We start from the raw sequence: 27449 nt of genomic DNA on the forward strand, positions 1-27449 counted from the left end.
TTACGTTAGCTATGCTAGCACTATGCGCTGCCATCCAATGCTCTGCTAATAGACCATCCATCTTCTCATCTATTTATTTTCCTTAATATTTTTCTGTTATAGTTTCCTCATCATTCATGGAACTCGCGTCTGTTATCCCTGAGCAGCCCAAAAATTATTATAAAACACGATAATACCCAATTTTAGAGAACACACAGCCTGTTCCCTCAGGAGGATGGCATACCTAGCGTTCAAGCCAACCGACTTCCTGAGTTTCCGCTTTCGCCAGCTCTTAAATTCACACTCTCAGAATATCTTGCTCTCACCTACTTGCGCAACGGAACTTCAAGAAACGGCGAGAAAATGTTCTAAGCCAGCGTTTACCACTGATAATTCAACTACAACGTTTTCAGCTTATGTTTTGCCCATCCAGTGTCATCAACATTTTGCCATCCTTTGTGCCCACCTCTTCGACCAATATGAGATTTCCTACGTCCACGTTTTGATTACACTCGCGTGAGATACCGCCAATATGCATTATCAGTGGCGAAAGCATATAAGGGCCTATCCTCTCCACGCGCATTGAATAAGCACGGAGCATTTTCTGAGTACGAGTTTTATGATGCGAATTGTATGCTTTAGTCAAATTGAACAGCCAAATACCAACAGAGTAAAAGCATAAATATATGGAGACACATATAGAAATCGAAAAGGACACAAGAACGAAGAGAAGATACTGAAACGTATACAAACATGCCACATTTTTCCATCACATTGAATTGTGACCCAAGCCGAGACGATCGATTCGGTACAAAAACAATAGCGGCAGCGTATAGGACACAGAAAAGCAGACCTTCCGACACATCTGTAATATCGAGCGTATTGCAATTTCTATATGTACAGCGACGTGAGAAAAATTAAAGTGCCTGAAGACCTCTTTAATCAGTTCATAACAACCAATTCTGTACAAATGCCATCGAATGTTCAAGTATGCAGCACTCTAAACAAACACATCACTGATTAAGTGGTATCATTGCGTATAATAATCTGCCTTTGTTATAAATCATTATAATCATTATATTACATTACGTAAATTGTTGTTTGGTCCACACGCGCCATACCTTCAACCTTTTAAATGTGACCTCCTTGTCCTTTAGCGCCATACTTGAATATAATTGCACCTGGATAAGGAGAGAGCTACGACGCTATAGTTGTTTGTTAATGCGATATAGATATCGAATTATTTACACCTCAGTATTAGAAATTAACTTAGCGACAACGGGTCGTTTACACCGTTAGCATGATAGCGTATAGCTATTTTTAGTTAAACAGTTCAATGGTACACAACAAGCAAAAGTCATCACGCCTCCGACTGGCCCGACGAGAAAGATGTACGACCGGCACAGCGGGAGCCTAAGCAACCGAAGTCGCACCCAATCGATGTTACGACCGCCCAGGGTTACGACTGGTACGAGTCTTATTTGACGATCATGTCACACGCCGCGCTGGCGCGGCGCGAATGGCACAACAAAAGAAAGATCAAGAAACGGCCAGTTGTCGCCAACTAAATAGTATCCCCGTGATCTAGTATGACATGAATATCTTCTGTAAGACGTAGAAGGCAGGTAAAAGGTTAAAATATCCAGTCACAAAGACAAAGGTTTCGTTAGACAACTGGTCTGCCTCAGATTCTGCAAGTATATGCGAAATGCTGGTTACACCTAGGAGGAATATTTTTCACTGGTGAACAGTACCCGCCCCGCCCTACCCCCCTCTTCGTTACCGATGGGCTTCTTGGTCGTTAACTAATGTCCGTAAGGAACTTTTAGAATCGGCAGCAGGTACCGATTACGAAAATTGTCCGCACATGGCGACTGCGACGCAAGCGTGAAATGTATGTCCTGTCCGTCTGAAATGTTGCTTTTTTAACCGTTGTGACGGAACTATAGGCTAGTGATCTAGCTTACTCGTCTTCCCGTCTCGAAACCCTCCGTAAAGAGGCTAAATGGGTGAAATCTCGTCTATGCGCGGTTTTCGAGGCAGATACGCGTAGAATTTCGCGCCGGCCGATTAAACAGTAATGGCCCATAATACATTTCATGTGTTTTGCTCGTACACTCCACCATTCTCCAATAAACACACTTCACACAGTTCCATGTCATAAATACTACCTAATACTGTAGACTATACGCGAGGATACAAATAGAGTACGGCAGCAAATAAATGAGGGAGTGCGTTTCTGGTCAAGACTATCGTGATTTGGAAATCTCGCGATTGCGATAGGATCTAGGGGCACTAATGGAGACCTTTTAAGTTCGTAAAGACCTTAATAATTATAAGCGTATATAATAATCACATGACTATAATTGAATAAATTTACACAACTTGTAGTACAGCGTTCCTGATCACATGCGATACCGATGAGCCAACTCCCTTTCGTCTGGCGGTTTGACAGTGTTCCGCGGCCGGGCGGCGCAGGAGGCAGTCATAACCCATCTGGCGCATGCGGTTCAATATGTATACTATGATATATGATACCAAATAGTATGACGCTCATACACCATTGACAGTTCGACGCTATGTTCTGCGCATCGTAGGTTACGATCTCCGCAAGAGCCCGGATTGCAGAGTAAAACTCCCGACAACTATTGTTTTATCTCGATGCGTATATCCTGCTTGCATATGCAGGTCGCTTCTGGAATATGTTGGCCATGAAGGCTGCACGTTATGCCTAAGAAGCAAAGACGCATTGTTTTTGGTGTGGGCCAGGACGCTCCATCTGTTTCCATGCCCTGGTAACAACGGTTCTTTGTGTGAACATATTGTAGAACCATTACAGGTTAACGTTGTCGCTTGTTGTATTACGATCTTTCGTGGGAATTTGGCAACAGGGCCAGATACCTAAACTGTCATATATGAGTGTAGTAGTGGGGTCTATGTATATATAGTATATATTTGTGATGGACAACTCATAAATTCTATATATAAATTTAAACTACCAAATTTTATACAAATATTTTATTTCTTTATACTTTTTTTGCAAAATATTTCTTTTTTCTTTTATTTTTTCTAAATCTTTTTAAATTATTAATTTTAATACAAACACATCTAATTTCATGACAATCGTGGGTAAAAAGTGCAGAAGTTACAGGTTCTAGAATATTTCGACAAAAAATGTTGTTACCATGGCAACGATGACTACGCCCAAACCAAAAACGATAGGTGTCTTCGCTTTACGATAACGCACCTTCATTCAAAATTTGAAGATGATCCGAGAAGAACTGCAGCCGGTAGAGCGCTCACAAGGAAATCTCTGCGGCGGCGGCGGCGGCGGCGGCGGCGGCGGCGCGACGATGCCAAATCCATAGTATCCCCACGAACTTCGTTCGGGGGATACAATAAATATGCGACGACGACAGAGAAAGTAATCACCTACGCAAGGCTGAAAGAAATGGAGTGACACAGCGGGACCTCAATCTAACACCGGTGTCGCACAAGTTTTACAACCCAACCAGGGTTAAGACTGTGCGATATCTTTACCATTGTCAAGCCGAGCACGCCGCGTGCACGTGGCATCAGCGGTATGGCATAAGCCGGCACTATGACATTTTAGTACCCATAGGAGGCTGCTCGACGAGGGCTTCGAGAAACTTCTATCGATGCCTCCACCATATCTGCAAGGACTCCGCGGCTGCCGTTCTCACGCTAGAGAAGGAAGTCTCTCACCTTCAGTTGTCCATCAAATCCTGGAGAAGGACACAGGATTGCACCATCGCATGCAATACAGCCTTGAGGACACTTGGGCCATGCATTCCTCCAGTTGCATAAATACCGAACAGTTTCGACAGAAAGGCAGACACAGTTTCCAGGCGCTAAACAGTTCCCGACGCTGTCAGCAGCGCACTGCTCTCACCTGCTGCTCGCTGCCACCGTTGCCGCCGGACGCCGCCGCCGTTGCCGCCGGACGCCGCCGCCGTTGCCGCCGGACGCCGCCGCCTGACTGCATGAGGACCTGCATGAGTGTGACATATCGACGGGAGAAGTGGCGTATAGTCCGGGGGCGTGATTTTTATTCCCACTCAGATAGTGGCATTAATTTGCATGCCTGCTGCTCTTAGGTCGTAAGATATGAACCATTTGTAACGCGTATTTGATTATTGGCCTATGATATTCATTATTAAAGAAAAGAGTAACCGTAGTAATTCTGTGGTTATAGCATTATACTGTCTGTGGCTTAAGTGCAATAGCACACGTGCCTATATTACACGGGCTCACAAGCTTCTCTATATATATTGTGAGGAAGCTGCATATATGCTTATTGTATCCCCCGAACGAAGTTCGTGGGGATACTATGGATTTGGCATCGTCGCGCCGCCGCCTCCGCCGCCGCCGCCGCCGCAGAGATTTCCTTGTGAGCGCTCTACCGGCTGCAGGTCTTCTCGGATCATCTTCAAATTTTGAATGAAGATGCGTTATCGTAAAGCGAAGACACCTATCGTTTTTGATGTATGATATCAACTTTCCACTATAGGCAACATTAACTTTCGTCAAATCCAGTAATCGCATCAGAAATGAGCGTCGCGTGAATGATAGCATTACACGTGTTGCGTTGAACGCAATAGATTCTAGATATAATCGAGAAGCTTCAGCCACGTCAATGAGTAAGCTAATACACTGGTGCCCCACCCTTCCCCCACCTGCTGAGGATTTACCACACCGAAAATTGACAACACCAGCAACATTCAAGCTCAGTTCACATACGCACACCACGAAACATACGTGTTCAATGCGCCTAACAGAATGGGCAGGAATAAAGTGGCCAAATAAACCTTGGGCGCATTGATGATTCAAATTTAATGATGCAGGGGACGAGGACGCAACTATACATGGCTTGTTATTGTATCTAGATGTAATTATATAGTGTATACATTATAGTCGAGTGCAGACAAACACCATATGGCAATGAGTTATAGCAGAGAGTAAATAATGACCACGTTGTTATCATATAATGTTTCAATTTTGTTTGAAATAGAGATATGCGTGTATACTTATTCTAAGGCACACACTTCTTCTCAAATTCCATCCCGACTGCCCCTTCCCTGAATTCTCTCTGTGATGAGAATTCCACCATCTTGTGACAAATCACTGAAGCCATGAACCTGTGCATGTTGAAGCGTACAGAGCTTCGTGCCGATACTACTTCATAAGAGCGAACTGAGCTAATTACAAGACTTACATTAACTAGCACTTCTCATTTTCCGACATTCGATACAATGAATGGTGTACATGGCCACATAAGACTGGGCAGCAGTGCGACATAAAGAAACACGGTAGGAGCAGCAGTCTGTCTACTCACTATATGCCATTTGGATCCTTCTCCGTGAGCTTTTCGAGGACGTTGATCTCCAGCTTCGCAGCCTCCCGGTACTTCTCCACATTTTTGATCACCTTCAGTGCAATCGTTTGGCCGTTAGCGCTGCAACAATAAAGTACACGTTTAGTTACAAGCATTGCATTTGCCAAAAGTAGTTCGTGGAATTTCATGCTATTGCTAATGATGGTTTATGTGAGGAAATGCTTTTTTGTAAAAAAATCTCCTCACAATTTGGTGAAACATGCAGTTATTTTAACTTAATGATTTTTACATATATTCGTTTCAGGTACAACGAGATTCGAGTGGTAAACTTCGCTCGATATAATTGCGTAGCATGTCACGTTAGCACTTAAAGTTAAAGATGAGGTTGTACACTATATATATATATACTATTGACGTACATTACGGACGTATAGTACAACACTGGCACGCGACGCCAGCACGCGAGACTACGCCTGTCCTTATCACCACACACGCAGCTAGTACTCTCGGCTGCCTACTAAGGAGGCCCTACATCACAATAGAACCCGAGAAGATCGAAGGCGAAACTTTCCGTTGCCGCGTCAATCAGTAGTACTGTGCGTATACGCGTACAAAGGCCATTTTCCCGTTGACTTATTCATATCGAGATTGCTTCCCGCTTTCCGTTCAATTCTGAAACAGTATTTTCTTTGAGATGCGTTTTTAATGCTCTGTGTTTCTGCTACGTCAAATTTCAGTGAATCGCGGTGGGTGAGCGGTAATCTTCATATCAATTCATTAAATGGGGATAGCCTGTTGTGTAGACACTACAAAGCTTCCCATTCATCACTTGTCTAAATAAAACTTAAGCCATTCTCCCCAGGGTCTAGCATGATTCTAGTCGGGGGCGACAACTCGCATATTCAAATCAATCTCAAAAACTCACGATCAGCACACACACTTTCATGCCCATCCTGAGCCGGATGCGCACTAATGAAATGCTGCGAATAATTACCAGCGCGATCGAGCGCATAGCTGCGCATCTCAGGTGGGCTTCATCTTCGTCAACTAATTAAGCAGTTTGACGACGACGCCAGGGCCGCAGCTGCTCATTCACCTCGCATCGACAGATGCCTGCATGCGCTCAGCGCTATTCAATACATGACACGCTTAGCACACCCACCACAGGATCACGCGTTCAGAAACAGAGCTCAGGGGCAAGGCATTATTTTAAACCCCAATGAACACGCTATAAGCTTCCTATGTAAGTTTCGTAGCAAAGTCTATACAATAACAACCCCGCCGCTGACACGTGTTGCTGAATACCTTCACAATAATCACATCGTACTTTTTAACTAGAACCTCAATGAGTACATAAATATCTGCAGAAATCACGTAAATGTTGTGTCGTACTATAAGAACACTTCGCCTCGTCACGATCTTGTATTCTACAAAATTCAGGCGAAGATGATGCACTGAAGTGATCAATTAAGGTCCCAATATTAAACATACTAAGATATATATATATATATATATATATATATATATATATATATGCGGACGCGTTTGACCCATTATATGGTTATGGAAATGAAGAAGTGTTCCAGACGGATTAGGGAGACCGGCAGTTATGGAACTTCATTACGAGCGGTTACATAATTAGATTACAGGCAGAGCTAAATAACTCAGCAACAGGAAGGAGGAACTGCCCTTGGGTATGTGCGCACTAGAAAACATATGGAGGTTAGTAACTGGAAAGTCATTGACCTCTGCACTGCTTTGTGCAGCGATTCTTAGAAGAGCCTATACATAGCGGTTTTTGTCTCATAGAAATCTGTTGCAAATAAGCTCCTTATTGCGCTTTCCCAACCGCACTTGCGTTCACTGCGATGATAACAGGGCAATGCTGAATATGCCACGTGAGTTCGAGTTATAGTGCAGTCTATAAGTCATACAAGATCACATCGCTGCTAGCTAGGCACGGACGGGAACAGAACGTTTACGACTATTAATAACTCATCTATGTATATGTCACATTAGCCAAAGAGAAAAAGAAGACAAGCAGTCGGATGATTCAGGTTGAATGCCGGCATCCCAGTGTGCTGGCGCCAACACACACACACACAGACGCAATTAACCAGCTCTCGCTGCTTTACTGATATAGCTTTCAATCTAATTTCACCGGAGCCTAAATAATTAATCTCCATTTTTAGTAATGAAACAGTTATATTGGCATTGTATATAACAGCAATCCAGTGATTTCTAGGATGCGACCTAAAGCAGCCTATACCGGCCAGTATAGGGCCATCACTCGTCTACAGTCGGTACACACTACACAGTAATGCCTCCCCGATGACTGCTAGCTAGCACGAGTATGCATGGCCTCCACAAGATGCGAACCCATTCTATCTTTCCGATGAATGCCGTCGCATCCTTCTCTGAGCCAGCACTTAGTGTGAGCAGTTAGCAGACTTTCTCAAGCAGTTTGCTGACCAAAAAAACACAAACGGCTGAATGGTTCGTGTGCCACACCAATTCATCATTCTTGCCAATCACACTCTCTTTGCGCGAATGGTAACTGCTTTGCTCGCGGTACTCGGAAATTTACGGTCTCGTAAAAATAACACCGCTTTATAATACCACACAAATCACGCAAATCGATCGTTCGGTAGCTATCTTGTGCATAACTGTCATCTGAATTAAAAATAAAACCTAGCGCTATGTCGGTAAAAATGTTACCCGTATGAAATGACCTGCACTGGTAATTACGTTAGCCTAGTGCTAGCACTATAGCGCTGCCATCATCTCTGTATAGAACCATCATCTTCTATTATTTATTTCCTTAATATTTTTCTTTATAGTTTCCTCATCATCATGGAATCGCGTCCTGTTATCCCTGAGCAGCCAAAACACTATATAAACACCGATAATACCCACATTTAGACGAACAACAGCTGTTCCTAGGGGATGGCATATAGGCGTTCAAAGCCAACGCTTCCCTGAGTTCTCGCTTCGCAGCTCTTAATCACACTCTCAGAATATCTTGCTCTCACCATATTGCGCAACGGAATCAAAGAAACCCCGAGAAATGTTCTAAAGCCAGCGTTTACACTGATAACATTCAACTACAACTTTCAGCTTATTTTTTGCCATCAGTGTCATCAACATTGCCATCCTTTGTGCCACTCTTCCGACCCAATATAGGATTTCCTACTCCAGCGTTTTGATTAACTACCGTGAGATACGGCCAATTCATATCAGTGGCCGAACAGCATATAGGCCTATCTTCCACGCGCATTAAATAAGCACGGACATTTTCTGAGATACGAGTTTTATGATGAATGTATCTTTAGTAATTGAAAAAGCCAATACCACGAGTGGCAATTATGGAGACACATCTAGAAAATCGAGGACACAGCGAAAGGAAGGTGCTGAAACGTATACAACATGCCACATTTCCCATCACATGAAGTTGTGACCAAACCGAGACGATCGATTGTAAAAAAAATAGCGGCACGTATAGGAACAGAAAAGCAGACTTCCGACAACATCTGTAATATCAGGTATGCAATTCTATATTGTACAGCCACGGAGAAAAATAATGCCTGAAACCTCTTTAATAGTTCATAACAACAATTCTGTACAAAATGCCATGAATGTTCAATATGGAGCACTCTAAACACACACATCACTTATTAATAGTATCATTTATAATAATTGCCTTTGTTATAAAATCATTATAATCATTATATACATTACGTAAATTGTTGTTTTGCTCACACGGCCATACTTCAACCTTTTAAATGTGACTCTTGTCTTTAGCGCCATACTTGAATATAATTGCCTGATAAGGAGAGACTAGACGTATAGTTGTTGTAATGACGTATAGATATCGAATTATTTAACCTAGTATAGAATTAACTTAGCGACACGGGTCGTTTAACGTTAGCAGATAGCGTCATAGCTATTTTTAGTTAAACAGTTCAAGGTAACAACAAGCAAAAGTCATCACGCCTCCGACGGCCCCGAGAGAAAGATGTAGACGGCACAGCGGGATGCCTAGCCGAAGTCGCACCAATCGATGTTACGACCCGCCCAGGGTTACGACTGGTACGAGTCTTATGACGATCATCAAGCCGCGCGTGGCGCGCGCGTGGCACAACAAAAGAAAACTAGAAACGGGCAGTTGTCGCCAACTACATGTATCCCCCGTGATCTAGTATGAATGGAATATCTCTGTAAGGACGTAGAAGGCAGGTAAAGTTAAATAAGTCACAAAGACAAAGGTTTGTTAGACAACTGGTCTGCCTCAGATGTGCAAGTATATGGAATCTGGTTACCCTAGGAGAAATATTTTCACTGTGAACAGTACCCCCCCCCCCTACCCCCCTCTTCGTTACCGATGAGTTTTTGTCGTTAATAATTGTCCGTAAGGACCTAGAGATGGCAGCAGGTACCGATCGAAATTCACGCAATGGCGACCTGCGAGAGCAAGCGTGAAATATGTTGTTTTTCGTTGAAATGTTGTTTTATTGAACGTTGGTGACGGAAACTATTAGCTCAGTGACATAGCTATCGTCTTCGCGACGTTCGGGAACGCTCCCGGTAAGAGGTAAATGGGTAAATTCGGTTATGGCGGTTTTCGAGGAGATACGTGAATTTACGCGCGACCGTTAACAGTAATGCCATAATCATGTTCCTGGGTGTTTGCTGAACATTCGCACCATTTCCTCAATAAGCACATCAACACAGTTCCATGTCATAAAATACTACTAAATACTGTAGACTATACGAGGGATACAAATAAGAGTACGCAGCAAAATGAGGGAGTGCGTTTGTAACGTATCGTGATTTGAACAATCTGCGTGAGAGGATTAGGGGTTCATAAATGACAGAGCCTTTTAATCGTAAAGACTTAATAATTATAAGTATATAATAATCAATGTGAATATAATGAATTAATTACCCAAACTGTAGAGTAACGTCGTGATCATCGCGTAACATGACTCAGTCTGTTTCGCGTCTGGGTTACCAGTGGTTCGGCGCACGGCCGGCGGCATGGGTCAAACCCATCTCCGATGGGTAATATGGATAGTATGATATAGTATACAAATATAGTCCTTCCCATACACCCCTTGACAGTTCAGTCGCCTATAGTTCTGCGGCGCATTAGTTAGACTCCACTCGCAAGAGCCGGAGTGCGAGAAAGCTCGCGCAATAGTTGTTATCTTCGATGGCGTTATCTGCCTGTGCATATGCAGGTCGCTTCTGGGAAGTTGCATGAAGTGCCGTTATGCTACAGCGCTAAAGACCGCCAATCTGTTTTGTTGGTGTGGGAGGAGTACCATTGTTGCCGGATTGTAAACAACGTTTTGTGGAAATATTGTAGAACCTACAGGTAACTTGTGCCTGTTTTACCCGATTTTCCGCCATTCGAATTTGGCACAACAGGGCGATTATAGACATGTATCCTATAGTATATATATATATATGTATAATATAGTAATGATATCCAAATCATAAATGTATATATATAAAATGTTAAATACAAATTTTAATGACAAAGTATTTTTATTTTTATATTTTTGCGAAATATTGTTTTTCTTGTTATGTTTTGTTTTTAAAGATTTTTTAATATTTTAATTTAATACAAGGACATTTAATTTCATGACAATCGGGTAAAAAGTGCAGAAGTTACGAGGTTTTAGAATAGTTTCGACAAAAAAGTGTGTAACCAATGGCAACGATGAACCCCACAGCCAAAAACTGATGAGGTTCTTCCCGTTTAGCCATAACGCATCTTCATTCAAATTTGAAAGATGATCCGAGAAGAACGGGCACCGGTAGAGCGCTCACAAAGGAAATTCGCGGCGGCGCGGCGGCGGCGGCGCGGCGGCGGGGCGGCGCGAACGATGCCAGAATCCATAGTATCCCACGAGACCTTCGTTGCGGGGGATACAATAAATATGCGGACGACGACAGAGAAATAATCGACCTAGCGCAAGGCTGAAAGAAATGGAGTGACACAGGCGGGACCTCGATCTAACACGGTGCCGGACAAGTTTACCACCCAACCCAGGGTTAAGGACTGTGCGAGTAGTCTTTACCATCTGTCAAGCCCGAGCACCCGCGTGCTACGTGGCATCAGCGTATGGCAATACAGCCGGCACTTATGATCATTTTTTCGTAAACCCATTAGGAGGCTGCGTCGATAGCTAGGTTTTTCGAGAAACTTCTATCGATGCGCGTCCACTCAATATGCAAGGACTTTCCGCGGCTAGCCGTTCTCGACGCTAGAGAATGGAGTCTCTCCCTGCAGTGTGCATCAAATTCCTGGAAGAAGGTACTACAGGATTGCACCGATCGCATGCAATACAGCCATTGAGGACACTTGGCCATGCATCCTCCGAGTTGCAGTAAATTACCGAAGCAGGTTTCGACAGAAAGGCAGGACTACGTTCTCAAGGCGCTAAACGTTCCCGACCTGTCAGCAGCGCAGCGCTCTCACCTGCTGCTCGCTGGCCTACCGTGCCGCCGGATCGCCGCGCCCGTTGGCCGCCGACGCCGCCTGCCGTTGCGCCGACGCCGCCGCCGTGACTGCAATGAGGACTGCATGAGTGTGACATATCGACGGAGAAGTGCGTATAGTCCGGGCGTGATTTTTAATCCACTCAATAGTGGGCATTAAATTGCATGCCTGCTGCTCTAGGTCGTAAGATATGAAGCCATTTGTAACGCGTATATGATTATTGGCCATATATTCATTATTTAAAGAAATATGAGTAAACCGTAGTAATCTCTGTGTTATACATTATACTGTCTGTGGCTTAATGCAATAGCACACGTGCCTAATTACACTGGGCTCACAAGCTTTCTCTATATATAGTTGTGAGGAAGCTGGCATATATGCTTATTGTATCCCCGCGAACGAAGTTCGGGGATACAGGAGATTGGCATCGTCGGCGCCGCGCGCCGCGCCGCCGCGCCGCCGCCGGCGCCGCCGACTCCGCCGCGCCGCCGCTGCCTGCCGCGCCGCCGGCCGCCGCAGAGATTTCCTTGGAGCGCTCTACCGCGGCAGGTCGTTCTCGGATCATCTTCAAACTTTTGAAATGAAAGAGGCGTTAGGTCGTAAAGCGAAGACACCTAATCGTTTTTGGTGTGCGCGGAGTTCATCCGTTGCCGATGGTAACAACATTTTGTGCGAAATATTCTAGAACCTGTAACTTCTGCACTTTTTACACGATGGTGCATGAAATGTAATGTTTGTAATTAAAATTGAAAAATTTAAAAAATTCTAAAAGAAAAAGAAAAGAAAAAAAAATATTTGCAAAAAAATTCAAAAATAAAAAAAAATATTTGATTACAATTTGTATTTAAATTATATTATAAATTTCATGATTGTCAATCAAATATATAGTATGATATATATACAACTAAACTATAGGACATGTTGATATCGGCGCTGGTGGCCACAATGTCGATTGAAATCGGTAAAAACGCACAAGTACAGGTTTCTACAGATATTTCCACAAAAATGTTGTTACGATGGCAACGATACTCCTCCCACACCACAAAACAATTGCGGTCTTTTGCTTTATCCAATAACGCAACCTTCATGCCAAATTTGAAAGATGCATCCGAGATCAAATCCCTAAGATGCGAGAAGAAGATGCCTAAGTCAATGGTCGGAAGCTAGTGTTCCGTCCAGAAAGCGGCGTAACGGTCCCAGAAGCGACCTGCGTATGCAAGGCAAATGACCAACCGCGTCGAGATATAACGAATATTGCCGGAGTTTACTCTCGCACATCCGGCTCTGTTGCGGAGATGCGATAACTAATGGCGCGACGAAACATGAGGCGCTGCACTGTCAATGGTGTGTATGGAGGCATATATTTAGTGTATATTATATATATCATATTACGCATCGTGCTTCAAGTAGGGTTTGACCCCTGCGCGCGCGCCGTGCGCGAACACTGTAAACCCCAGACCAAAGGATTGTCATGTACGGCAGTGATCCAGACTTACGTACAAGTTGTGTAATTATCATTATTATCATGATTATTATAATACTTAAATATTAAGTCTTTTACGATGTAAAAGGTCTGTCATTATGAACCCCTAATCCTATTCAAACGCAGATTGTGTCAAATCCACGATAGTACAAAAGCTCACTCCTCGATTTGCTGCGTACTCTGATTGATCCTCGTATAGTCTACAGTATTTTAGTATATTTTATGACATGGAACTGTGTGATGTGTTTATTGAGAAATGCTGGATGTACAGCAAACACCAGAAATGATTATGGCCATTACTGTTAACGGCCGCGCGTAAATTCACGTATCTCCTCGAAAACCGCCATATGACGAATTTACCCATTTACCTCTTACCGGAGGCTTCGAACGTGCGAAGACGATAAGCTATGTCACTAGCCTATATTTCCGTCACACTAATAAAAACAACTTTCAACGACAACAACATTTCACCCTTTGCCTTCGCCAGATCGCCATTGCGGAATTTGCGATCGGTACCTGCGGCCGAGCTAGGTCCTTACGGACAATTATTAACGACAAAAACTCATCGGTAACGAAGAGGGGGGTAGGGGGGGGGGTACTGTTCACAGTGAAAATATTCCTCCTAGGGTAACCAGATTCCATATACTTGCACATCTGAGGCAGACCAGTTGTCTAACAAACCTTTGTCTTTGTGACTTATTTAACTTTACCTGCCTTCTACGTCCTTACAGAGATATTCCATTCATACTAGATCACGGGGGATACATGTAGTTGGCGACAACTGCCCGTTTCTAGTTAAAACGTTAAAATACAACTAGTTTTTGTAACCAAATATGTCTAAACTCGAGGCTTCTGCCTTTTATTGATTATGTTAATAGTAATTAATTAGTTGATAAGAAACTATACCTTATAATTATTCACGACTTTGTAATGGAAACAATTACAAGTTTAATACAGAATAAATGCTCCTCAGAACCATGTAGGGTGTGATTGATATCTCAGATTAATATATAAGGCGATGGGTTATAAGTACACGCACCACAACTCTTTTGACAGGGAAACCTGTAACATTGCCTCGTGTAAACAAATGGCTAGCTCTGGCACTTGCAGCATGCAAACTCACTACGATAGACTACAACCAGACTAAGAGTAACGCCCCTTCTCGCAGCTGTTGTACCCACGCTATAAATATCTAGCACGCAGACCGTCTTGGAAAAAAACATTATTTTTAGGGCAAACAGCTAGGCGCCCATACTTAGCCGTGTCAATCTATAACCTTGTAGACAGTAGGTAATTATCCAACACAAACAAACAAGCAAACAAACGGGAAAAAAGATCGAGACCCGCATATAAACGCACACGTTACTATATGCACTTCGCGAGTGGGATTTAAAAGTGCTAATCGAAGTAGCTTGATCTTTAAATGCAAACGTAAAATGTCGGCTAGCATGTTTTGAATGAAATTCCTAAAAACTATCTACTGAAACATGGGAACCGTGTAACAAGATAAATTGACTAAGCCTATGACTTACAAATAGGAGTGTATTTACATATTAACATGTTTACGTAATGAGTGCAGGTATGCTGTCAACGTGGGAGCGAGGCACACCGGTGTGTGTATTTACGTATTAACATGTTTACGTAATGAGTGCAGGTATGCTGTCAACGTGCGAGCGAGGCACACCGGTGTGTGTATTTACATATTAACATACATTAAAATTAACATACAATTAGGGTTGAATAAAAAATGGTTTTACTCGCGCGCGCGCACGCGCCCCCCTTGTGTACATTAAAATGTCACTATAACATTCAAGTCACAAGCAATTCACTAATCTACCTACCCGTGTTTAAATGAATCCATTGCATCCTACATTGACAGAACATATGTAGGATATGCCAAAAGACTACTGCATGCATGTACCTTGTACAGGTATATGATAGCACGCACCAGAGAAACTGACTCATAGCTAGATCAATTGCGAAAATATATGCTCAGCGAGCAAAAACAACAAAAACATTGCAAAGCAAATAAACCGCTAATAACAGAAAGTGAACAATTTTAAAGAAAATAATGATTCTTATCACTTTCGCTTGAAATAACGATGGACATTGAAATATAAGCACTACAATAAAGAAGCTAGGAATAAGCTACCATGCAGCACCTATCACCAACAACGGCGAACCAGGCACAAAGAATTTACGTGACAGAATCTACATTTGATGTAACGACAGTGTAATACATTGTATTACAACTTGTAATACATTGTATTACAACTACATTATAATAACAACACCGCGTATGATTCCACGAAGTCAGGACGTCGATTAAACCCACACTACTCTCCCCACCATTAGCTTTAATCCAGACAAGTGAGTGTTTTATAGTATTGAAAATAAAGCCAGGAGAATAAGTAGCATGCTCGTACTAGGCCTACATGAAAGGAAATCGCTACTCAAAAACCTCATCTAGACGGGGTGTCAGTTAATATCGCTATAAGCTCGCTGAATTCGCGCTAGCAACAGCTGCCATGCACACATCTCCCTGAAAATAAGGTGCAACATATACAAAACGCCGTTTAAAACTCGATCTGTAAGAAATATTTTCGAGAGAAAAAGGCGAGTGTAAACGTACGTAATCCCGAGAAACCTTTTGGTGCCTGTTATAAGTACAAGACTATAGTACAAACGCACTATAGCCGTAAATAATTAACTATTGCAATATATTATAATGACAACGACGTGCATCAGCTCGGTGGCGCAATTTGAGAAGAGAGGCGCCACTAAAAAGATTATCTGAGAACATACTTAAGCGAAAATTTGTGGCGAGATGTTTTTTTATTTCTGGCTCTCACGGACTAACTTATTTGCTCTAGCTCTACGGATGGTAAAATTAGCATCAGCTTAGTCGTAATTTCGCAGCGCTGTAGACGTATATAACATCCCCGTAATAGCAACAGCGCACGATGTGTTTGGATATAATTTACCCTAGTCACGCCTCCGACATAAACGATCACGAGATTCACAGGATTCGTATATATCCTAACGAGGTTACATTTATTGGACTTTGGGGGGGGGGGAATTTTGGGAAACTGGAAAATTTTCAGGCTGTCATTCAGTTTGAAATTAAAAGGAAAGAAATGCACGTGAATAATTGAGTTTCAACCGAGGTTCTTAACTGCATGGTCGCGTGGGTAATATATGAAAGGGAAAACGCTAGAACAGAGTATATAACTAGACATAATGGTAAAGTGACGATTAAATTAGATCTGAAAATATGAAATCACGTTTCCGAATTCAATTTTAATTTAATATTAATTCATAAAAGTCCGGGTCGTATCTATTACTTCATATTCGTCCAAATAACTTTCTTAGGTCCTTATGCACATAATACTCATATAAAAGAGACTACGAGGGGAGGCGATAAACCTCGATCCCTACAAATAATAAGCATCAAATATGTGGAGATGTGCATGGTAATGTAATCTGATTCAGTCAACACTGAATGGGCAAGATGTCAATATGAATCAAGGCAATAGTGCCATACAACCCGCAAGATACCCTGAACTTTAAATTTGTGAAATGTACGCACTATCGTTACATGACACATGTACAACTGTCATGCATGTGAACGAGTAACCTCTAGATATGCCTCAAAGAACAGGCAGTAAGATTCAGCATTGTATGCTGGGCGGGACCCACTACATCTGTTACGCGTGGATACACGCAAAGAAACCCTAATCGCATGCAATAAATTGTTTAAGATGATGACTTATATGTGTGAGTACATAAACTGCTGCACATAACTCAGCCTGTGCAATAATAACAATGCCTGTCGCACAAAACTCGGCTGACGATTTTCTGTACAAATCAGACTATAATGGCATCATAAAAACGGTAGAAACGAATGCCGATTTTTGTGGTGGCTGAATAAATGTTCGCAAGTTTCCGAACGCTAAATAACTGTTCTTTTACAGAGAGCTTGAGTACTGGTTGCCATGGTAATCCAAAGTACAAATTCTGGTGCAATAATATTGCAAGGACATTAGCCACATTACACGTCAGAAACTAATATACAATATACACAATTTCATTAACAAAGACATACCGAAAATGTACTTTCCGTTTTGTTTGTTTTTTTAACACAACCGTGTTCATTTGTAATTGTTCTCTAAGTAAATAAACCACCATCTTTTGTATGAAGTGTCAAAAGTGTCGAGATAGTTCATCTTGAGTTATTTGTCTTTACGTTTACATGTAATGTCATGAAATGATATTCCTTATATGAATTAATGGTATGAATCCTTATGATCCTTATTAATCTTATGAATCCTTATTTTATATGACAGATATTCCTTATTTTCCCATTATAATCCAATAACCTACACAAGTATATAAAAATATGTTATTGAATTGGTTATTTCAGTGTCAACAAATCACAGATAGCTATCAGATTCAGCATGAGTTAATAATTTACAGAACCCTATATATATTCCTCAACCAGAACTTCTACGAATGGCCCATACCAAGTTCTTGCTATTCTGTAGACTAATTACTGAAACACAGTGACCAGGCCTATATGCCTCTACGAAATTATTTACATGAGAATGGCAAATATTTATACCGAGCGAAAACACTCGACAACTTCTCAGCACTTGACAATTTTAAATGTCTAAAACAAAACAACTATATACTTAGATTATACAGCTCTGCATAGCACTGCAACACGTGCATTTAGTAGCCGATATCACCGAGGTAACATGCACTAGCTGAAACTGATGTGAACATGACCTGAAGTATATCCACCCTACGATACATGTTCCACAGACATTATCACCAATTAAATGCGGCCTAGCTGAAAATCATCTAACCCAAGACGGCCGGCTCAATTCGATTCACATCCCTAGCCTAAAATGTGCGGCCAACACTTATGCTCGAATGCACGCTGTTTCTGCCTCTGTCGACTATTCTGCCTTCCATTCTAAATATTATTGAAAGAGTTATAATAGCATGCTGGGCAAATGCTAGCTGCATGGTCACTTCCCAGTGTAAATGCAACACAGTGAACACACACATCCGAGTCAACTTCAAATTAAAAATCACAGTGTAACTAAAGCATTATAGTCTGAAGAACTGCATGCATGTCTAGAGGTGCACAACGTGGTTAGTCAAAACTAGTATAGTATATTATATTATATATATATATATATAATATATATTATATATATTATATATATAATATAACATATATATATATTATACATTATATACATTATACATTGTTAACACATAATATGTAAATGTATATAACATTGTAATTAATTACATAATTACATTATACATTATATACATTATATATATAAATTATATATATATACATATAACATATAATATATATATAATTATATATATAATATATATTATATTTTCGCAGGGATATACCTTTGACCAACATGAACAAGTTTATGCAATAAGTGAAACCAGAATATCACTAAACTTCATGAACTGCAGCCTATATACGACAACGACTGTACTAACCATGCAGGTAATGGCTATATGGGACATAATCTGATTTCTACCGTGAACTGTGACATTCAAGCGCGTGTGAAATTTGATATGACCGGGTGAGTGTGGTCACCTGTACAACTACAGGCAAGCTCAATCCAGAAAATTGGTACTAGGAAAGACCATCACATTTCACTACAATCTGTAGCCTATGCTCACACCAGACAAAATACCCGATGTCATGCAGTTTTACTAAAATCTTTATATATAGCCTATGCGGCCAAACGACATAAACTGTACTAATTGTCAAAGAAAACAACCACGCCAATCAGCCATCAATCAGCTGTTGATAAACAGGTTTTCTGACCTAGCTCTGATCGCGACCCTCAACAATGCAAAATGCGTACATTACAGAAAGTCCTAGATTGCTTTTAGTCACGCATTCCATTAAATTTTGACTTTCTTGTCCTTTCTTGTCCTGATCTAGCTAACATTTGCAAACTGCTGCTGCACAGCTGATAGCGGTTATTCCAGTGACATTTACTTTGGTCTGAAGACAAATTGTTGCCCAACTGAAAGCACCAAGATTTGTCTTTTTTTTATTTCACAAGTCCGACACATTGTGACGCGTAGAAGTGATTTATTATATTTCATTACTTGATGATATCATTAATAGTTATACTACGACAGAACTACAATTTGCAATGCCCACCCAAACTGCACTATGCAAAAGTAAAGCGTTTGCTCCAAGTTTAATTGTTTATAATGAACTTGAAAACACACGTTTAATAATGTGTACTGGGATGTGTTTCATTCAGCAGGATAGTGCATGCCGCAAAAACAGCCGTTTTATTCCGTATTTTTCAATTACCCGCTCAAGCCGTTTATTATATATAATAGCTGCTGCGGCCGTTTATCAAAGGAGGCTGTTAAGAGAAGACATACCACAGACTGACGCGAGCAAACCACCCAGCAAACACTATAATAGCACGCGCGCGCGTAAGCGGCATTTCTCTGCCAGTGTGGAATTAGTTCATCTAACCGCCGGTAATCACGAGATGATTGATCTCAGCGACTACTTAGCAAACATGTAACCGTGAGGCCATGGAAAACTTTACAATAAACGACCGTTAGTGCCTTTGTGAAAACTTGATGACCAATGAACAATGATAAACACACTACGAACGCCATAAGAGTGGCTTAATTATGAACGTATAAATTGAAATCCTGTCGCAGTAAATTACAACCACCGATAATAATGCCTTTTCCACCCGCCACTGAAAATTATATGTGAAATGAGCACTTTAAACTAATCGCCCATAAATGCGCAAACCATTCGATCAACTGCCGGCATTCCAGAAGACGTAATGTGAGGCTCTCGTCTGCAGCGGACAATATCAACATGCATTCTAACTATACCACCAACGAAGTCCTTTCGCAAATGCTACGGTTATGATGCAAGCAGATGCGTCGCCGCCTAGCTTGTCAATAAGAGACGCTAATGAGGCCACAAATAAACCTGCGCAACAAACCCGCCAGAATTCTTCATGCCACAATATTAGCAAATTCACGATGCTTCACATTTACACCGAGCCACAGCCACCAGTCATTGACCGGGTTCAATATTACTTCGTGATCAACAAGATCGAGACAACGTATTAATTCAAACCAAGTATTTCGGTATACTTATACCTACCGTGCGCAGTGAATACCAACAGCTTACGGCCGAAATTGGCCCGGGTTAAGACTATATGCTGTCAATTTGGTCACACACCGTTTATAGACGCGTAACTGCCCATACTTGCATGTTCAAGTTTATGAACGTTATTATGAGACTGGATAGATAGAGAAAGAAGGGCGTGTTTTCCCCCCGATTCTCATACATCTACTAGTTTGTTAGTTTATTATCAATGGCCATCCACTTGCGCTCCATAAGGGCTTAGTCACTGAAAACAAAGGATTGTGGACGGAGGCAATTCACGGCCTCTGCAGAGGCAGTGTGAACAAGTATGCAACAACGAAACGTACGTCAGTCGATTCACACAGCTTTATCTGGGAGTGATATCCTCAGGGAGTGAGATCAGCATGATACATTCTCGATTACACTGTACGAATGAGGCAACCCAAAAATATCAAACCGAAACATTAGAGACAACTAAATACGAATAATCGACAAGATTGAAATAGGAACGCTTCCATAAAAACACAATCAGGGATTATTACACTGCATAATATATGTTGTGAGACATCGTTTGTTGTAGAGTGAGAAAAACAAGCAAGTAGATAACAGTTAAGGCCTTATATTCAATCAGCGATATCACATCATACAAAGTGCTGTAGGCGATTCAACTACGGTGTGTAAATATGTAGACAAATCAAGAAAATATAGATTATAATAGGTGATCCTATGACATCTTTTATCTGGTTATGAAATGCAGTACAGGTTTTTAATAACCGTGCATTGCCAAGCTAAACTACCTTTACTAAAATTTGCTTCACATCATTATATCCCACACACACGCGCGATCACAATTCGTCATTGTCAATAATTGTGCATTTGTGATTCGTGCAATTCAGTAATGAACAGGAAAACGTGAAGTACGCTTTTACGTACAAAGCATCTCTCGTCATTATATCGCACGTCATACAGAATATTTTATCCCCCCCCCCATTTGTTAATAAACTTTCTTTAGCTGAGTGCAAAGGATTTTAAAAACTACACTTGCAAAATGCATAACCTGTTCCCATGTCTCGTGCATTATAGAAAGTCGCCGAATAAACGTCGTGTTCGCAAATGCTATAGTCGTAACGTACGAACGTGATCACCGTTTACGAGCACTTAATCTTCATCGCTGGCTCGTTACTTGCTACCCGCAGCCACTAATTTGGTAATCAGATCATTCAAGTGGAGCGAGTCAAACATACAGGGGCACTGGTCATGTGCCACCGCTGCGTTCATCACTTATAATTACTTTTAGAAAACCAATTACCATCAAAATCCATCGCATTAAAGGGTTTACACGGTAAAATAAGTTAGCAGCATGCAGCCAATGGCTGCACCGATCCCTAAATCTAGGTGAACGTACCACTCCAAGTCGGTTCTATGAACAGCTTACTCCTAACAAAAGGTGACTTAAAGTGATTACGTCACCGTAAATAATAATTAAAAAAAATATTTCCACTTTTTCACAAAATATAAGTAATTCTGTTCACTTTTTATGGTTAAATTGCTGCATTATACTTCCTATTTTACTATATTGTTCGATGTGAATATACACTCGTGACTCATGCATAGCCCACAGCAAGCAATTATAATGTCAGGAACATAAATTCAAATCGTCCAGGTTTTTTGTATTTTTAACTAGTTGAGAAACAATCTTATCAGGTAAGAATTTGACGATACGGGTATAGTCCCGTTATATAGTTCTTACTTTTAATGTAAACAAAATCCTTTTTTTTTAACAAATTTTACCATAGAAAATTCGTGGGACGTAGTCAATTTAAACCCCTGTACGTCGTCTACTTCACTTACCTTTGATGATCCTTCACCTCCAGCACTTTACCAAAGGTGCCTTCTCCAAGGGTGCCATTGATTTCATCTGGAATAGAAGCCAGCAAACAAATTGGTTCTTGCTCACTGTGGCCTACCCTGTGTTCAAAAACACGCCCTCGCGTTCCCTCTGGCAGGAACGAGGAGGGGAAAAGGGTAGACTTTTACCAAGGGTTCCCTTAGTCAGGCGGCAATCCACTAGCGAGGAAAACAGGAATTGCAATGTGGCCATAATCATAAAGGAGATTGAAAAAATCCACTTGACCTTTAGTAAAGAAACAAATCGGAAATCTCGAGATCAACTTAAAATGACCTTTTCACTAGGAATTTTCCTATAGCTTGTTTTACCTTTTTTTATTCTCTCTACTATGATTGATGCAATGGGAAAATGTATTACTGTATAAACTCATAAAATAGGTATTGTGTTATTTATTACTACAAATATATTACACGAAAATGATCAGCTAGCTCAGATAGATTCAGATAGCTTGAACACTAACATATTAGAGATTGTGAAGTTGCTTGCGAGACGACGAAAGGTCAACGAAATTTACTGAGATACGATGTAGTCGCGCAGTTTTCCCTGTATAAATTTTGGTAACCTCCTCAGGTTACTTTCATGAGAGATAAATGTCTTCCAACTACGTGAAAAAAGATTCTAGTTTCAGTGTCCAATATGCATTACGCGGAGCATGGGACTAGCGAGGATTGCCAGCATGACCTTAGAGAGAGCAGACAAAGGAGAATCATAAGTTGCAAAACAAAATATCATTGATTCAATCTCGCATCGGTCTTGGGAAAAAATGTTGTTCTTTTGCGGAGGTGTAATTCGAAAAATCAACCCCAGCAATTAGAGACAGAGTAAATTGTTGTTCCACGCTGCCCGCGTATGGTGACGGCATGGCGCGCAAGCAGAGCCTGCGCGGGGGAGCACATAGCGTCTGTGCTGCGTCATAACACAAGCGCACACACATGAAAACTCTTATACTATCACACACGACCAGCCATGACTAAATCACCACACCGCTATGACTCCCCAAGTAAGTCTCGCTCTCTCTTCGTCAACATTACGCCATCAAACGGAAAGCAAAAGTCTTCTTCATCAAATAATTATTGCTGAAACAAAATCCTGTCAAGGCGCCGGGCACACATCGGGTCAACTATATACGGGACGTTGTAAGGAAACTCTATTAGGAATTGTTGTCCCCTGGACGAGACCAGAGCCTGGCGACCTCCCCACGTCACTTTAACGAACGAGTGCATAACATAGTTAACGTTACGAGTACTGTGAATGGTAGGTACATCTAGCTTGCAGCCAATCGCCAGGTCGATAGATCAGGTGACCCTCTTCGTCATCTTCTACACTTGGTTCTCCAGGACTTGAGCTGGTGCGGCGACTCTGTGCGGTGGTCAACACATCCTCGTCAGTGTCCGAGCATGGCCAGTAACCAAGGCAGGAGAGCAGGCGGCGATAGCCAAGTGGACACGACACGATGGCGGCGATGTTGGCGACGACGGAGCAGCACGTGGTCAATGTGAAGATCATCAAACGTGCGTGCGTTCGTTCGTTACAGCAGCGTGTTTCGACGGACCAATCCCGGTGTTTAACATACGATAGAGCAGAGGGAAGGCAAGGCCAGTCAAGATACAGTCAACACTGGATGGCACACACGTGCAGCTCCCGGGACGCTGGCGCGGCAGGAATGGCTGCCTGCATCGCAACTGGTGTGCGCGTTTAAGGTGCACGGCTAACCCGTGATACTGAAAGCCTACACTGTTTAGATCGGACCCCCAAGCCCCACGCAGATGTGAACCCGCCCGGGATCGCGCACATACGTACTGTAGACTGAGGTTAGCTGCAAACAGCCCGCCTGTCAGCAGCAGCTCTGACAGGGATGCTGCAAGGAGGCTGCAGGCGTGCCCGCGCACCAAGTGATACAGATACTGCCCTGCACTCGTCTCTTACTGCGTATATATTTAGCAAGCGAACATCTGGACGCGAGCTCTTCTCGGTATATACCTACTATCAGCGCATCGCTCTTCTAGCTCGCGTGCGCCTCAGCGACTTTCTGCAGAATCGGGCAAATTACGATCTGCATGCTTCCCTCAGTTTTATCAGCTTGCCGGAGGGGCAGGAATCTGCGTCCGCTTCATTATACGGGCCGTCGTTTTATCTGCTGCCCTGCGGCAAGCAATCGCTGCGAGCCGCGTAGCCGAAACACGCGCGCAATACAGCTAATATCATTGACCAAACAATTTATTTTCAGATTTACGTGCGAAACTGCGAAGCCAACACGCGACGAGCGAAACACTATTTACATAGTAGCTACATGGATGCGAGCTCGGCGCGAATCGCTCGCGTCTAAGCGGTCACAGCGTAACTACTACAAACACGCCGACACCACTGAACTGAAACACGCCGCGTGGGCAATCTAAAATTGGGCACGCACGGACACGGTGAAATTTTCGTTTTATTCTTCCTAACCTGCTGTTAAACGAGCGAGAAGCCGGACCGCTAGCCAGCCACAAGGAACGTCAATATTTAACAACTCTGCTCGCAGCGCGCGTTTCGCTTGCCTGTCGCCTCAGCTCCCGAGAAGAGTGCGATAGATCACCTGCCAATATATGTTGTGCGATCGCAGATCGAGGCAACTGCCGCGGACACTAGATTTCTACATCAGCCGCTATATCGACAGATTTTATTTCATAGTCGTTTCATTTACGACTGTAAACAGAGAATGGCAGCCAATCTGCCTTACAAGGTTGACGTACGTACCATTCTAAGATTGATAGTTAGTTTCAAAGAGGCTGCATAGATCGAAACCTGCAACTCTTGTAAGGTATGAGGAGCATAACTAACACTTCAAAAGGTCTCTTCGGATTATCATTCACTCGGTTAATTTTACATTAATTAGCGGTTTTACTTCGCACATAGTAGATAATGATATGGGGCTATTTTTGATTATATCACTTTACAGCACACGTGTATATAGGAACATGCAATTTAATGTATGTTACCATGGGTAATACGGATAACTATATATAACCTGGTTGATATTTATAGTAGTTATCTCACAAAATTTCCACGATACATTGGGAGGTGTGTGCGTACACGTACGTATGCGCGCGCGCGTGTGTGCGTGTGTGTGAGCGGGGGTCTTCTAAGTTTAAACACTACCTTCTAAAAATAAAGTGAATAAATTACAATGATATCAGGATCTATATCTAGAAGCTAGTATTTAAACTGATCACACATAGAAGATCAGGAGAAGTCAACTACAACATGCATTTTTCATTTTAAAAATAGAATCATTTTTGGAGTATATATATAAATTATTCATTATAATGATTACAATTAAACAATTTTAGGACTTGAGCTAGCTCTATGCCTTATAAGCTCATCATTTATATAATCGAGTTACCATAGAGAAATGGCTTGCAATTTATTTTGCAGTGTGTATTTGCTGCTAATGACCTAGTGGTGGTGTTTTTTTAATATATCGCTGCAAGGACAGTTTGGGATGTTTTCTCTTAAATATATTTCTATGAATTTCATGCATGTGAAGCATGCTTTATCATTTGGTATTCAATGCATTTAGGTAATAGGGACATGCCTGGGAGGACACTGTGACGCGGCAACATTAAGATGCAAACTACGACAGCCATTCCTGCAATCCAATCGTCCCTGAAAGCTGCAAAAATGTGCCATTTTGTATTAAACTTAAAATAAGAATGTTACAAACCTCTATACTGCAATCTCAACAAAACAATAGCATTATCATGGTCCTATTATGAATGTAATTTTAACTACATTAAATTTTACATCAAAGTTAATATTTCAGTTTCTTTTCGAAATACTGCTATAAAGGATATGAATTTACAGCTTGCAATTTCAAATAAAATGATACAACTTACCCATCAGTTTAACGATGGTCATTGACTTGTAGGTACCACACACCATATATATAAACACATAAACATGCAGAGAAAACAAAAAGAAATCCCACACAAGACACGTACAGCGAAGAGAGGGTAATGCATGCAGTGCAAATCTACATTTACTAAAACTCTAAAGGAAGGAGTGGCTTGGTGAGGATGTACAGACAGCTTCATTGTTAGATACAAGTATTTGTTTTATATGGAAAGTTATAATTACTCGCGATTAAGTAAAATGTTTATTATATCTGCACTTTAATTCACTCCTGTAACGAGCTTTGCTCAATGACACCTAGAGCTATAAAGAAGCGATCAAAATGTCACAATGCTGGATAATGCTAGTCACCACAAACATTGGCAGAAGCTGAACACGAGGAAAACATCATTCACGAGAGGGTATATTATCTCATCCGCCACGCATAGCGTACAGAACTCTATCATTTCGTGCTGCTGCATGCCTGTGACTTTCAACATTACTTTCAGTTAAACTGGGTTTTACGTTTATGCCACATTGCCTTGGATATAGTTTAGTGTTATGGATGGCAATATTGCTTGTGCTGCCTCTCGGCTGAAATTTATTTTCACCTACTGTGCACCGGAAGCTTTTAAATTATTTACGATGATAAATGATAGCAAGATTTCATCTTTCATTAATAGTTTCTGTTAACTCGGATATGGACTACGAACTTCATATAAAAACGTTAACTGCCTTACATTAGCCTTCGTACAGTCACTCTACCTATACATATCACGTGAAGGTTACCGGGACTGCTGATGTTGGCGCTACTGTTACGGCTACTGCTGCTACTGCTGCTGATGGCCTGCAGCCGCCGCTACCGCTACCGCTGACGCCACAGAATCACTGAACCAAATTTAATCAGTTTGAAGGCAGCCGAGACACATGGTGCATCTGGATGCAGTAAAAAAAGCTGGGTGCCAGCCCCGCACCACCCGCTCGCTGGTTGGGGATGTTTAATAAACTTAGCAGAATCGCTGCCAGAGTAAGAACGTGCTCTTCATTACGACTGCGAGTAACTTTCTGCGCCGACATATATCAGAATTCAATTATTGCTCAGACATGCAAGGCGAGTACTCCTACAAATCATACTAAAGAAACAGCCTGACTATACTGTAA

The 27449-nt window shown here is 41.8% G+C and overlaps 1 protein-coding gene across 10 annotated transcripts in view; it reads right to left on the reverse strand.

Moving 5' to 3' along the window:
• LOC106809550 (serine/threonine-protein kinase Doa-like) overlaps window positions 1-27449 on the reverse strand; it is a 104828-nt gene that overhangs the window by 41220 nt on the left and 36159 nt on the right. For 7 of the 10 annotated variants that reach the window (XR_001393889.1, XM_014812676.1, XM_014812690.1 and 4 more), the window contains 3 exons: window positions 23681-23777; window positions 22361-22427; window positions 5336-5455 (listed from right to left, as the gene is read on the reverse strand). Coding sequence is in view for 7 of the 10 variants with exons in the window: in XM_014812676.1 (XP_014668162.1) it covers window positions 5336-5455; window positions 22361-22427; window positions 23681-23777 (284 nt within the window). In the remaining 3 variants the exon portion in view is untranslated. The remainder of the gene's footprint in view (window positions 1-5335; window positions 5456-22360; window positions 22428-23680; window positions 23778-27449) is intronic. The other 3 variants (XM_014812734.1, XM_014812726.1, XM_014812714.1) reach the window with 2 other exon arrangements.

This window comes from Priapulus caudatus, unplaced genomic scaffold (genome assembly GCF_000485595.1).
Source record: "Priapulus caudatus unplaced genomic scaffold, Priapulus_caudatus-5.0.1 Scaffold15, whole genome shotgun sequence".
Taxonomy (NCBI): domain Eukaryota; kingdom Metazoa; phylum Priapulida; class Priapulimorpha; order Priapulimorphida; family Priapulidae; genus Priapulus; species Priapulus caudatus.